The sequence below is a fragment of the Oncorhynchus mykiss genome, chromosome 18, assembly GCF_057628025.1.
Source record: "Oncorhynchus mykiss isolate SJ-2025 chromosome 18, ASM5762802v1, whole genome shotgun sequence".
Taxonomy (NCBI): Eukaryota; Metazoa; Chordata; class Actinopteri; order Salmoniformes; family Salmonidae; genus Oncorhynchus; species Oncorhynchus mykiss.
In genome coordinates this window covers 54,854,264-54,869,135 of record NC_143039.1, presented here as the reverse complement: position 1 = coordinate 54,869,135, position 14,872 = coordinate 54,854,264, and the positions used below count along the sequence as shown (strand labels likewise).

Sequence of the window (14,872 nt, the reverse complement as noted above, 5' to 3'; positions counted from 1 at the left end):
CAATAAAATGTGAAGAAATACAATGGTTATGGGTACTTTTGCAAGGCACTGTATACTTAGTGTACTTGATCACTCACAAGCAGAATTTCATTTTTTTTTAAAGTATACTTGAACGTAAAAACAATTCAAAGTATATTTTGAATGAAAATACTAAATTACAATTAAAGCATTATAAATTGAAGTATAATGATAGTGAACTTAAGTTTAATGATAAAAAACAAGGAATTTAAAGTACATGTTTAAGTTTATTGAAGATTGATGATCGTGTATTTATAGTATACAAAATGACAACAAAAAACGATGCATTTCAAGGACACTTTTAATAAGTGTAAGGATATTATATTTCTAGTATACTTAAGATATACTAGAAAAGTACATCTCATATTTGAAGTATATTATTAGAATGTTTTATATATTTAAGTATACATTGGTATACCTGTAATATATTAAAGTAAAGATTTGCTTGGGATCGTCATCCATTGTCCAACTGTTGTGTTTATTAGAATTGTTTTAAAAACCTTTGACAATATTGGTGACCGTTGCTAATAGTGTAGATCCGAGACTCACAGAGGAGAAATAGGCTTCACACACAACTAAGTAATAAAAGAAAATAAGATGCTCTTTTCTCCTCCACTTGGACATTCTCTGGCTGCGTCAGAGACACATTCACATCTTTAGAAGGAAGTACTAACGACTGTCTCTCCTCTGGACTGTCGCCAGGCTACTTTTTGTCCCCCCTGATCCTGTGTTTGTACTACACAGTCAGGCTCATTATATACAGGACAGCACCAAAACCAATTAAGCTGACATCTGAGGTAGATATAGTAGACCTTTTTGGAGGTGTTTAATGACACATCAGACTGGTTGTGAAGGAAGTCTTAACCTGTTTCTGTTTCATTTGTGTTCGCTGTGTTCCTGGTGGCTGGTTGTAGGTGATCAATGCCTGTTTCTGTTTCATTTGTGTTCACTGTGTTCCTGGTGGCTGATTGTAGGTGATCAATGCCTGTTTCTGTTTCATTTGTGTTCGCTGTGTTCCTGGTGGCTGGTTGTAGGTGATTAATGCAGGTTTCTGCTGGTGTTTTCACCTGTTGTAGTAGTAAGTCTAGTAAAATGTATGTTTTCTTTTTAGATTCTCCATTAGCCTGGAAGAGGTTGCTGCCTATGTCTTCATTCTGCTGTGTTTACGTTAGACAAGGTTCTCCTTTCTTCGTTACTTCTTAGCCGTATTTGTTGGAACGCCTTCGAGATACTAAAAATTGTGCACCCACGCAGACACACACACACACACTCTCCCGGACGAGTGAAACACCTTCTCCCGCTTCAAGCAAAACAACCTTGAGCTGCTGACACAGGCCCCTGGCGCTCTTGAGGACGGTGTGCTCTCGTTCTCTGTGGCCAACGTGAGTAAGTCATTTAAGCGTATTAACCCTCGCAAGGCTGCCGGCCCAGGCGGCAACTCAAGCCACGTCTTCAGAGCATGTGCAGACCAGCTGGCTGGAGTGTTTACGGACATATTCAGTCTCTCCTTATCCAGGTCCCCACTTGCTTCAAGATGTCCTGTACCCAAGAAAGGTAACTGAACTAAATGACTGTCACCCAGCAGGACTCACCGCTGTCATCATGAAGCACTTTGAGAGGCTAGTTAAGGATCATATCACCTCCACCTTGCCAGACACCGTAGACCCACTACAATTCACATATCGTCCCAACAGATCCATGGAAAACACAATCACCATTGCAATATCTATGTAAGAAATAACTATGTAAGAATGCTGTTCATCGACTACAGCTCAACCTTCAACACCATAGTTCCCTCCAAGCTCATCACTAAGCTCAGCGCCATGGGTCTGAACCCCGACCTGTGCAACTGGGCCTGAACTTCCGGACAGGCCGACATGAAATGGTGAAGTTGGGCAACAACGCCTCTACCACACTGATCCTCAACACAGGGGCCCCACAGGGGTGCATGTTCAGCACCCTCCTGTACTCCCTGTTCACCCATGACTGCGTGGCCACACACATCTCCAACTCAATCATCAAGTTTGCTGATGATACAACAGTGGTAGGCCTGATTACCAACAACGATGAGACAAATGCTGCAGCAGCTGTTTTCAAAGTATTTCTGCAGGTAATTGCACAAATATATACTAACCCTGTATCCCATCTCGTGCAGAAACACTGCCTTGCAGGGGAGCTGAGCTCATTGAGGGGAGTCATTTTTGGAGATGCAGCACACGGGCATAAAAGTTGGTCTAATTTACTACAAAGTGAGACTTTGTCCCCGTGCTTCTTGACTTTTTACATTGTTTTGTTCACAAGCTCAGTTTTAGCTTGAGTCTGCTGCTTCAATTAATAGCGAAGAGACGCCCTAGTCATATCCCAAATTTCACAGACACACGTGACAGGACTCGAGTGGCCCTGTTACTGCGATAACCTCCTGTCCTTAAAGGGGCAGCTGAACATTTTCTCTGATATTTTGATAAAAAAAAAACTGAGGTCACAAAATGTTTTATGTAATTATGGTAAAAAAATATTTTAGCTGTAAAAAAATCAGATTTTTTATGTTTTTTAATCAATCTACCTGCCGCTTGGTGGTGGAACAAAAACTGAATTTTAGGCTCTGGCCTACAGCATAGTGGTGCCAGGAAAATAACCTCCCCTTCAATATCAACAAACCAAGGAGCTGGTTGTGAACTACAGGCAGCCCCCCGCACCTCTGATTCAGAGGGGTTGGGTTAAATGTGGAAGACACATTTCAGTTGAAGGCATTCAGTTGTAATACTGACGAGGTATCCCCCTTTCCCAATTGCAGCGTCCAGAACCAAAGGGATTTCCAGAGGGTGGTGTGGTCAGCCCAATGCATCATCAGGGGCACACTGCCTGCCCTCCAGGATATCTACAGCACCCGATGTCACAGGAAGGCCAAGAAGATCATCAAGGACCTCCGGTGCATTAAAGCTGGGACCGATTTCCAGGCCATCAGACTGTTAAATGTCACCACTAGCCGGCCTCAGCCCAGTACCCTGCCCTGATCCTTAGTCACTGTTCTAGCCGGCTACCACCCGGTACTCTGACTGCTGCCCTATGCACGTAGTCATTGAACATTGGTCACCTTAATAATGTTTACATACTGTTTCACCCACTATGTACACTGTCCAAAAATATAAGCGTTTCAACAATTTGACTGAGTTACAGTTCATTTAATGAAATAAGTCAATTGAAATACATTCATTACACCCTAATCTATGGATTTCACATGACTGGGAATGCAAATATGCATCTATTGGTCCAGATACCTTTAAAAAAAAAGTAGGGGCGTGGATCAGAAAACCAGTCTGGTGTGACCCACCCATCTTCACATTGAGTTGATCAGGCTGTTGATTGTGGCCTGTGGAATGGTGTCCCTCTCTTCTTCAGTGGTTGTGTAAAGTTGCTGGATATTGACGGGAACTGGAACACGCTGCTGTACTTGTCGATTCAGGGCATCCCAAACATGCTCAATGGGTGACAAGTCGGGTGAATATGCTGGCCATGGAAGAACTGGGACATTTTTACAGACGTATACAGATCCTTGAGACATGGGGCTGTGCATTATCTTGCTGAAAGATGAGGTGATGGCGTCGGATCAATGGCACGACAATGGGCCTCAGGATCTCGTCACAGTATCTCTGTGCATTGAAGTTGCTGTCGATAAAATGCAATTGTGTTCGTTGTCTGTAGTTTATGTCTGCCCATACCATAATCCCACCGCCACCATGGGGCACTCTGTTCACAACGTTGACATCAGCACAACGCTCGCCAACATGACGCCATACACGTGGTCTGCAGTTGTGAGGCTGGTTGGACGTACTGCCAAATGGTAGAGAATTAGCATTAAATTCTCTGCCAACAGCTCTGGTGGACATTCCTGCAGTCAGCATGCCAGTTGCACGCGCCCTCAAAACTTGAGACATCTGTGACATTATGGTGTGTGACAAAACTTCACATTTTACAGTGGCCTTTTATTGCCCCCAGCTTCTTGATATGCCACACCTGTCAGGTGGATGGATTATCTTGGCAAAGGAGAAATGCTCACTAACAGGGATGTAAACAAATTTGTGCACAACATTTGAGAGAAATCAGCTTTTTGTGCGTATGGAACATTTCTGGGATCTTTTATTTCAGCTCATGAAACATGGGAACAACACTTGACATGTTTATATTGTTGTTCAGTGTGTATACAGTACTGTGTTCGAGTCATCGCTCATCCTATATAACTTAGTTTTTGTATTGTGTGTATCGTTTTATTTATTTTTGCTAGGCGTTACGACACTGTTGGAGCGACAAACACAAGCATTTCGCTGCACCTGCGATAACGTCTGCAAATCTGTGTACTTGACCAATACACGTTTATTTGATTTGACACACACACGAACACACACACATGGGCTGCTACCCACGGCAGCTCAGCCAAAACCCTACGGTGTAGGAACACCACATGGAGCTCTGCATCATGTAATCAGGCCTGTTAATTGCACAGCACTGCCATGGATCATACTACAAATGGCTTTTAGTGAGAGCCCACTTCTCAGTTGTCTCTTGTTGGCAGCCATTGTGTCCTAATTGCTTTAGGAACAACTGCATAGCATTATTACATGCAGAGTGATGGAGATGTTGCAAAGGTCTGAAGTTCCAGTTTGAGATTTAAAATCCTACATTTACGTACAGTATCTCTATGGGTCTGAAGTTCCAGTTTGAGATTTAAAATCCTACATTTACGTACAGTATCTCTATGGGTCTGAAGTTCCAGTTTGAGATTTAAAATCCTACATTTACATACAGTATCTCTATGGGTCTGAAGTTCCGGTTTGAGATTTAAAATCCTACATTTACATACAGTATCTCTATGGGTCTGAAGTTCCAGTTTGAGATTTAAAATCCTACATTTACGTACAGTATCTCTATGGGTCTGAAGTTCCAGTTTGAGATTTAAAATCCTACATTTACGTACAGTATCTCTATGGGTCTGAAGTTCCGGTTTGAGATTTAAAATCCTACATTTACATACAGTATCTCTATGGGTCTGAAGTTCCGGTTTGAGATTTAAAATCCTACATTTACATACAGTATCTCTATGGGTCTGAAGTTCCAGTTTGAGATTTAAAATCCTACATTTACATACAGTATCTCTATGGGTCTGAAGTTCCAGTTTGAGATTTAAAATCCTACATTTACGTACAGTATCTCTATGGGTCTGAAGTTCCGGTTTGAGATTTAAAATCCTACATTTACATACAGTATCTCTATGGGTCTGAAGTTCCGGTTTGAGATTTAAAATCCTACATTTACATACAGTATCTCTATGGGTCTGAAGTTCCAGTTTGAGATTTAAAATCCTACATTTACGTACAGTATCTCTATGGGTCTGAAGTTCCGGTTTGAGATTTAAAATCCTACATTTACATACAGTATCTCTATGGGTCTGAAGTTCCGGTTTGAGATTTAAAATCCTACATTTACATACAGTATCTCTATGGGTCTGAAGTTCCAGTTTGAGATTTAAAATCCTACATTTACGTACAGTATCTCTATGGGTCTGAAGTTCCAGTTTGAGATTTAAAATCCTACATTTACATACAGTATCTCTATGGGTCTGAAGTTCCGGTTTGAGATTTAAAATCCTACATTTACATACAGTATCTCTATGGGTCTGAAGTTCCGGTTTGAGATTTAAAATCCTACATTTACATACAGTATCTCTATGGGTCTGAAGTTCCAGTTTGAGCTTTAAAATCCTACATTTACATACAGTATCTCTATGGGTCTGAAGTTCCAGTTTGAGATTTAAAATCCTACATTTACATACAGTATCTCTATGGGTCTGAAGTTCCAGTTTGAGATTTAAAATCCTACATTTACATACAGTATCTCTATGGGTCTGAAGTTCCAGTTTGAGATTTAAAATCCTACATTTACATACAGTATCTCTATGGGTCTGAAGTTCCAGTTTGAGATTTAAAATCCTACATTTACGTACAGTATCTCTATGGGTCTGAAGTTCCGGTTTGAGATTTAAAATCCTACATTTACATACAGTATCTCTATGGGTCTGAAGTTCCGGTTTGAGATTTAAAATCCTACATTTACATACAGTATCTCTATGGGTCTGAAGTTCCAGTTTGAGCGTTGCCATCTAATCTAAAGCACTCTGCACATTTTGGTGCGAACCGTATTCATTTTCTGTTTATTCTAATAATAATAATATGTCACTTAGCAGATGCTTTTATCCAAAGAGACATAGTCTTGTGTGCATACGTTTTTAATGGGGGCGGGCCTGGCAATAGAACCATTTATGCTGGTGTAGCAAGAGCCCTGCTCTACCAACTGACTTGCAGAGGACCGTTATTTTCAAGATCCCACTAAAAGACGGATTAACAAGGAATACAAAGGTTGATAGGGGATGTCAATGTTTCCTTCTTGTTCAAACTGATTCATGTACCCAACATCAGTGTTTTTATTCTTGTAAGATGAATCACTTGCTGAAGTAGGCCTGTTATACCTGATTTGGGGTTTGACGATAATCATTTCACCAACTCGGCCGGGTAGAGATTGTAGACGTAGTTACGTTCTGATGAAGCGTGGAAATACATAGTGTGACTATGGTGTCGCCTTGCTACCTCTCCCTGTCCTAGTGAATCATTGCCAGCAGTCAGACTGTGTTGCTACCTCTCCCTGTCCTAGTGAATCATTGCCAGCAGTCAGACTGTGTTGTTACCTCTCCCTGTCCTAGTGAATCATTGCCAGCAGTCAGACTGTGTTGCTACCTCTCCCTGTCCTAGTGAATCATTGCCAGCAGTCAGACTGTGTTGTTACCTCTCTCTGTCCTAGTGAATCATTGCCAGCAGTCAGACTGTGTTGTTACCTCTCTCTGTCCTAGTGAATCATTGCCAGCAGTCAGACTGTGTTGTTACCTCTCCCTGTCCTAGTGAATCATTGCCAGCAGTCAGACTGTGTTGTTACCTCTCCCTGTCCTAGTGAATCATTGCCAGCAGTCAGACTGTGTTGTTACCTCTCCCTGTCCTAGTGAATCATTGCCAGCAGTCAGACTGTGTTGCTACCTCTCCCTGTCCTAGTGAATCATTGCCAGCAGTCAGACTGTTGTTACCTTTCCCTGTCCTAGTGAATCATTGCCAGCAGTCAGACTGTGTTGCTACCTGGTATGTTTCCTGTATTGATGTCTCCACTCAGTCTTCTCTGCTATCCCAAACATGACAGCTCTCTCCTTCTCATGGAGAGCGTGATACTATGGACTGACACACTGAGGAAAAAATATTTTGTTTTGTCAGCAATGTTTTCTCCCAAGGTGTGTGTGTGATACCATACAGTATATTGTGTATCTAGCTAGCTGTCTCTGTTAGGGCTACTTCCCCAGGCAGAACCTCTATGTCTACAGGTAGATGAAGAATGCTGAATTGGTGTGTTTTTTTCCCCATAGTGAAGCCAGATGACACCCCAGCACAAGCAGATGGTGTGGTGCATGCGTGAATACGTTCATTCTCTGCTTCTATCATCATTGTCATAGGCAGGTCACAGGGTGTCTGTGTTAAAGGTCATGAACAGTCAAACTCATGTTTTTCATAATATGTGATATTTGAAGGAAACAAGATCAAAGTAGGATGGCCAAAGTATGAAAGATGACTGCATCTATATAAAGTTACTAGTCCCCTTGTCAAACACTTAATATGAATACACCAATGGTAACATGATATTCTCTTACCTCATTTTAACAAGTACCACCTTGTGACCAACATCGGAGAAGGTGTGTTTGCAGAGTGGCATGGTTTATATAGCTAGAGAGCTTCTCTACTGGTGCTGAAATGTAAGGTGTCAGCAAATATTAAAAGTTTACACTATTGATCTATCACAAAGATACTTATGTTTCCTTTTTCATCTGTGCCTGCTGTTAGCTAGTTACTGGCTTGCTAGGTCTTCAGCCAGCATGGAACTAAATGGGGGGAAGGGCCGTTCAAAACGCGAACGGGGTTGTCAAGTCACCACATCCGTTAGTGCTGCTGTTTAAAGCATCACGAGAGACATGCCATACAGGAGTAGTATTTAAAAAAAAATAATAATGATATCACTGATGCAATTTCAATGTTTGAGTTGTTTTGTGTTTCACCAAATTAGCTTGAGATGATTTTACTGCAACACTGCTCACTGTATCCAAGTTGCTTGACATAGGAGTTTCAAAGATCTGTCTGTCAAGGCGAGCTCATGAATATAAGCTCCCGGCCCACTCAGGCTGTCTTTTAAACTTCCTGGTAGTTGGCCATTCGAGAGAAAGTAATTTTCAGAATGACTGTTCAGGACCTTTTGAAGAGGTCACCAAAGCAGGCAGGCAGGCAGACAGAAAGGCAGGCAGACTGAAAGGCAGGCAGACAGACAAGTCCTGGTGTTGTCCTCTCCTGACCCGACCACTCTCTAGTGGACCTACTTCATCATATACTGCTAGTTGTCCTGGCAACTCTGTCCTCTGCTCCTCTACCGGGTCATCTGTGTTTACCCTAGCTCCCAGTGTCCCTCCCTCACTATGACAAATGGGTTAATGACAGATGGTGTCAGTTCTTCACAATAGGGAAAAGGCATGTGTAGAAAAGCGAACGTTAACATTTCTGTCTATGTACAATAGGGCCTCAGCAGCCAACTATGAGAGAGAGAGAGAAGTGGTTGAGGTAGGAACATATGGAGGAGGTCAGTCCACAGAGGACAGTGGAGACAGTGAACCGGGTTGTAGTGAGGCTGCCTGCTTCCACTGACTGATTTCAGTGGTATATTGGCAGGCTTTATACAGCTTAATGGAGTGTGTATTAATTCTAAGTGAATGTTACTCAACTGTTTCTATGCATCTCTTTCCCACCCTGTGTCTTATGGGCTGACTGTATAAGACCTGGGGCAGCTGTGTGCAGGACAGGGTTTCCTAAACTCTGTCTACAGGAGCCCAAGGGGTGCCCCAGCACTACACAGCTGATTCAAATAATCAACCAATCGTCGTGCTTTGATCATTTGAATTAACTGTGTAGTGTTAGGGCAAAAACCTAAACATGCACCCCTTGTGGTCCCTATGACGAGTTGGGGGAAGTCTGGTGTAGGACATGGGAGTGAGTGTGTTAGACCTGTGGCAGCTCAGAGCTAGAGTGACAGTGTGTGTTAGACCTTTGGCAGCTCAGAGCTAGAGTGACAGTGTGTGTTAGACCTGTGGCAGCTCAGAGCTAGAGTGACAGTGTGTGTTAGACCTGTGGCAGCTCAGAGCTAGAGTGACAGTGTGTTAGACCTGTGGCAGCTCAGAGCTAGAGTGACAGTGTGTTAGACCTGTGGCAGCTCAGAGCTAGAGTGACAGTGTGTTAGACCTGTGGCAGCTCAGAGCTAGAGTGACAGTGTGTTAGATCTGTGGCAGCTCAGAGCTAGAGTGACAGTGTGTGTTAGACCTGTGGCAGCTCAGAGCTAGAGTGACAGTGTGTTAGACCTGTGGCAGCTCAGAGCTAGAGTGACAGTGTGTTAGACCTGTGGCAGCTCAGAACTAGAGTGACAGTGTGTTAGACCTGTGGCAGCTCAGAGCTAGAGTGACAGTGTGTTAGATCTGTGGCAGCTCAGAGCTAGAGTGACAGTGTGTGTTAGACCTGTGGCAGCTCAGAGCTAGAGTGACAGTGTGTTAGACCTGTGGCAGCTCAGAGCTAGAGTGACAGTGTGTGTTAGACCTGTGGCAGCTCAGAGCTACAGTGACAGTGTGTGTTAGACCTGTGGCAGCTCAGAGCTAGAGTGACAGTGTGTTAGACCTGTGGCAGCTCAGAGCTAGAGTGACAGTGTGTTAGACCTGTGGCAGCTCAGAACTAGAGTGACAGTGTGTTAGACCTGTGGCAGCTCAGAGCTAGAGTGACAGTGTGTTAGATCTGTGGCAGCTCAGAGCTAGAGTGACAGTGTGTGTTAGACCTGTGGCAGCTCAGAGCTAGAGTGACAGTGTGTTAGACCTGTGGCAGCTCAGAGCTAGTGACAGTGTGTGTTAGACCTGTGGCAGCTCAGAGCTACAGTGACAGTGTGTGTTAGACCTGTGGCAGCTCAGGGCTAGAGTGACAGTGTGTTAGATCTGTGGCAGCTCAGAGCTAGTGACAGTGTGTGTTAGACCTGTGGCAGCTCAGAGCTAGAGTGACAGTGTGTGTTAGACCTGTGGCAGCTCAGAGCTAGAGTGACAGTGTGTTAGACCTGTGGCAGCTCAGAGCTAGAGTGACAGTGTGTTAGACCTGTGGCAGCTCAGAGCTAGAGTGACAATGATGGAGTAAGGGCTGTCAGTATGAAAGGCAAACCAGTGATCGATTCATCAGCGATGAAAACAATGCACAGTTTTCTGTTCATCACCAACAGGGTTGAGGGTTCACTAACTTTTGACAAATCTTTTGATGACCTCAAGGTTTATAGTGCCCTGCAATTAGATATTGCTTCACTCTTAGAAGCACTCATTCATTCAAGTGGAAGTTAGGCTGAACTCTGCATGCTCTCTCTGCGTTAGCATAATAGAGGAATGATGGTCTGTATCTCAGACATATAGAACATAGTGTGTCAGATGGAGGTAACAGGAGAAAGGAAAGTGTTTGGGAAGCTATTGACCTTTTTTTTGAAGAGGCTCCACTGTGGTCTGCAGTCCACAGTCCAACATCACTAGTTTCTGACATCTAGTTCCAACTCTTGTTGTGTCTTTTTGTATTGATGATAACACCAGGGCTTACATCACCAGTTCCAACTCTTACTGGCTAGCCTACCTGTTGAATAAGGCAGTGGGGTGTCAACATGGGGAGATTAATAGCTTTGTTTTTTTCCCCTCATCTCCCTCGTCTCTCCATCTCTTTCTCTCTCTCTCCATCTCTTTCTATTTAGTCATGTTTCATTCCCCTCTCTATATGCATCTCTCCTTCTCTCCATCCTTCTTTCTCTGCTGCACAGTTGGTGCCACTTTCTCGCTCTCTCGCTCGCTCTCTATAGCCATTAATTATTGCAGTGTAGTCTCTACTTCTATGAATATTTCAGGCTCTGTCATTAAGACAATCTATATTTCATGGCCCCCCTACCTTGTCACCTTTTTGGTGATCAGACTTGTCCTGTGTCTAACAGTGAGTCATTGAAGTGCACTATACATTTCATGGGATGTATCTTACCAGGCTCTAATGGTCTAGTGCACTTTCTTTTCTCACTCTTGTACCTGAAGAGTAGTTTATTTCACCCCCAAAACTTGGATGTTTGTCAATCACAAATCTTCTCAATTATGTGTGTTAGGGTTACACAATAATTCCACTTACTCCTGAGATTCTACAGTTGTGGCCAACAGTTTTGAGAAAGACACAAATATTCATTTCCACAAAGTTTTCTGCTTCACTGTCTTTGGATATTTTTGTCAGATGTTACTATGGAATACTGAAGTATAATTACAAGTATTTCATAAGTGTCAAAGGCTTTTATTGACAATTACATGAAGTTGATGCAGAGTCAATATTTGCAGTGTTGACCCTTCTTTTTCAAGACCTCTGCAATCCGCCCTGGCATGCTGTCAATTAACTTCTGGGCCACATCCTGACTGATGGCAGCCCATGTTTGCATAATCAATGCTTGGAGTTTGTCAGAATATGTGTGTTTTTGTGTGTCCACCTGCCTCTTGTGGTTTGACCACAAGTTCTCAATGGGATTAAGGTCTGGGGAGTTTCCTGGCCATGGACCCAAAATATTGATATTTTGTTCCCAGAGCCACTTAGTCACTTTTGCCTTGTGGCAAGGTGCTCCACCATGCTGGAAAAGGCCATGTTTGTCACCAAACTGTTTCTGGATGGTTGGGAGAAGTTGCTCTCGGAGGATGTGTTGGTATCATTCTTTATTCATGGCTGTGTTCTTAGGCAAAATTGTGAGTGAGCCCACTCCCTTGGCTGAGAAGCAACCCCACACATGAATGGTCTCAGGATGCTTTACCGTTGGCATGACACAGGACTGATGCTAGCGTTCACCTTGTCTTCTCCGGACAAGCTTTTTTACGGATGCCCCAAACAATCGTAAAGGGGATTCATCAGAGAAAATGACTTTACCCCAGTCCTCAGCAGTCTAATCCCTGTACCAATGTAAGCAATGATGACGGCACGTGTATCCTTGCAGGTAACCATTGTTGACAGAGGAAGAACAATGATTCCAAGCACCACCCTCCTTTTGAAGCTTCCAGTCTGTTATTCAAACTCAATCAGCATGACAGAGTGATCTCCAGCCTTGTCCTCGTCAACACTCACACCTGTGTTAACGAGAGAATCACTGACATGATGTCAGCTGGTCCTTTTGTGGCAGGGCTGAAATGCAGTGGAAATGTTATTTTGGGGGGATTCGGTTCATTTGCATGGCAAAGAGGGACTTTGCAATTAATTACAATTCATCTGATCATTCTTCATAACATTCTGGAGTATATGCAAATTGCCATCATACAAACTGAGGCAGCAGACTGTACACAAACTCGTTTTTTTTACTATGACACGCAGCATGCCCATGTTCAGCTCAGTAAAGCCATCCACCGTTTATTTTTGATGATACCTACATGCCCGATTTACTAAAGTACATCCATTTTGAGCTATTAGGGCCTTGTCATTCACAGGGATTTCAGCCACAGAGAGATTCTCACATCACTTTTGCACCTGTCAAGAATACTAAACCACTAAGTTTGCTACGGTACATTTATAGCTTCCGAGGTTCTGTTTGTTTCCTCCAATGAGTGCATCTGTCTCTGCTTAGGTTGTGTTCCAGAGGGCACCCTATTCCCTACAAAACATTGTTAAGAATAGTGCTGCTTTGAACTGGCTCCAGCTGCATCCAGGCAGCCGTATGGTGGCTTGCCCTTGCCCTGGCCTCCAGCCCTGGCCTCCAGCCCTGGCCTCCAGCCCTGGCCTCCAGCCCTGCTCTAAGCAGTTCGCCTGGTGTTCTGACACAACCCACTCTAGCATGCTGTAGCTGTCTGGCTTAGAGGTTATTTTCCTGCTCTCTCTCTCTGCTCTCTCTATCTCTGTCTGCTCTCTCTATCTCTGTCTGCTCTCTCTTCTCGTCTGTCTCTATCTTGCCTTGCTCAGTATGCTTCAATACTTAGGCACAGCTTTCATATGTGGGTAATGCGGCGAATGCCCACAACATTGACATCCCTAAACAATTCCTGGAAAATGTGCTGAATTCCACTAAGCTGTTGGAAGTGTTGGGACCTGCAGTCCTACGTTTCTCCAAAACATTAGATACAGTGCCTTGCGAAAGTATTCGGCCCCCTTGAACTTTGCGACCTTTTGCCACATTTCAGGCTTCAAACATAAAGATATAAAACTGTATTTTTTTGTGAAGAATCAACAACAAGTGGGACACAATCATGAAGTGGAACGACATTTATTGGATATTTCAAACTTTTGTAACAAATCAAAAACTGAAAAATTGGGCGTGCAAAATTATTCAGCCCCTTTACTTTCAGTGCAGCAAACTCTCTCCAGAAGTTCAGTGAGGATCTCTGAATGATCCAATGTTGACCTAAATGACTAATGATGATAAATACAATCCACCTGTGTGTAATCAAGTCTCCGTATAAATGCACCTGCACTGTGATAGTCTCAGAGGTCCGTTAAAAGCACAGAGAGCATGAAGAACAAGGAACACACCAGGCAGGTCCGAGATACTGTTGTGAAGAAGTTTAAAGCCGGATTTGGATACAAAAATATTTCCCAAGCTTTAAACACCCCAAGGAGCACTGTGCAAGCGATAATATTGAAATGGAAGGAGTATCAGACCACTGCAAATCTACCAAGACCTGGCCGTCCCTCTAAACTTTCAGCTCATACAAGGAGAAGACTGATCAGAGATACAGCCAAGAGGCCCATGATCACTCTGGATGAACTGCAGAGATCTACAGCTGAGGTGGGAGACTCTGTCCATAGGACAACAATCAGTCGTATATTGCACAAATCTGGCCTTTATGGAAGAGCGGCAAGAAGAAAGCCATTTCTTAAAGATATCCATAAAAAGTGTAGTTTAAAGTTTGCCACAAGCCACCTGGGAGACACACCAAACATGTGGAAGAAGGTGCTCTGGTCAGATGAAACCAAAATTGAACTTTTTGGCAACAATGCAAAACGTTATGTTTGGCGTAAAAGCAACACAGCTGAACACACCATCCCCACTGTCAAACATGGTGGTGGCAGCATCATGGTTTGGGCCTGCTTTTCTTCAGCAGGGACAGGGAAGATGGTTAAAATTGATGGGAAGATGGATGGAGCCAAATACAGGACCATTCTGGAAGAACCTGATGGAGTCTGCAAAAGACCTGAGACTGGGACGGAGACTTGTCTTCCAACAAGACAATGATCCAAAACATAAAGCAAAATCTACAATGGAATGGTTCAAAAATAAACATATCCAGGTGTTAGAATGGCCAAGTCAAAGTCCAGACCTGAATCCAATCGAGAATCTGTGGAAAGAACTGAAAACTGCTGTTCACAAATGCTCTCCATCCAACCTCACTGAGCTCGAGCTGTTTTGCAAGGAGGAATGGGAAAAAAATTTCAGTCTCTCGATGTGCAAAACTGATAGAGACATACCCCAATCGACTTACAGCTGTAATCGCAGCAAAAGGTGGCTCTACAAAGTATTAACTTAAGGGGGCTGAATAATTTTGCACGCCCAATTTTTCAGTTTTTGATTTGTTACAAAAGTTTGAAATATCCAATTAAATGTCGTTCCACTTCATGATTGTGTCCCACTTGTTGTTGATTCTTCACAAAAAAATACAGTTTTATATCTTTATGTTTGAAGCCTGAAATGTGGCAAAAGGTCGCAAAGTTCAAGGGGG

At 43.2% G+C, this 14,872-nt stretch overlaps 1 protein-coding gene across 4 annotated transcripts in view; it reads left to right on the top strand.

The window, feature by feature from the left end:
- trappc9 (trafficking protein particle complex 9) overlaps positions 1 to 14,872 on the top strand; it is a 298,859-nt gene that overhangs the window by 83,645 nt on the left and 200,342 nt on the right. For 2 of the 4 annotated variants that reach the window (XM_090208803.1, XM_090208802.1), the window contains one exon: positions 2,813 to 3,184. The exons of the other annotated variants lie outside the window; for them this stretch is intronic. In XM_090208803.1, coding sequence (XP_090064929.1) covers positions 2,813 to 2,991 — 179 coding nt within the window. In that variant the 3' untranslated portion in view covers positions 2,992 to 3,184. Of the gene's footprint in view, positions 1 to 2,812; positions 3,185 to 14,872 lie in introns of those variants that run through there. 4 annotated transcript variants of the gene reach the window in all.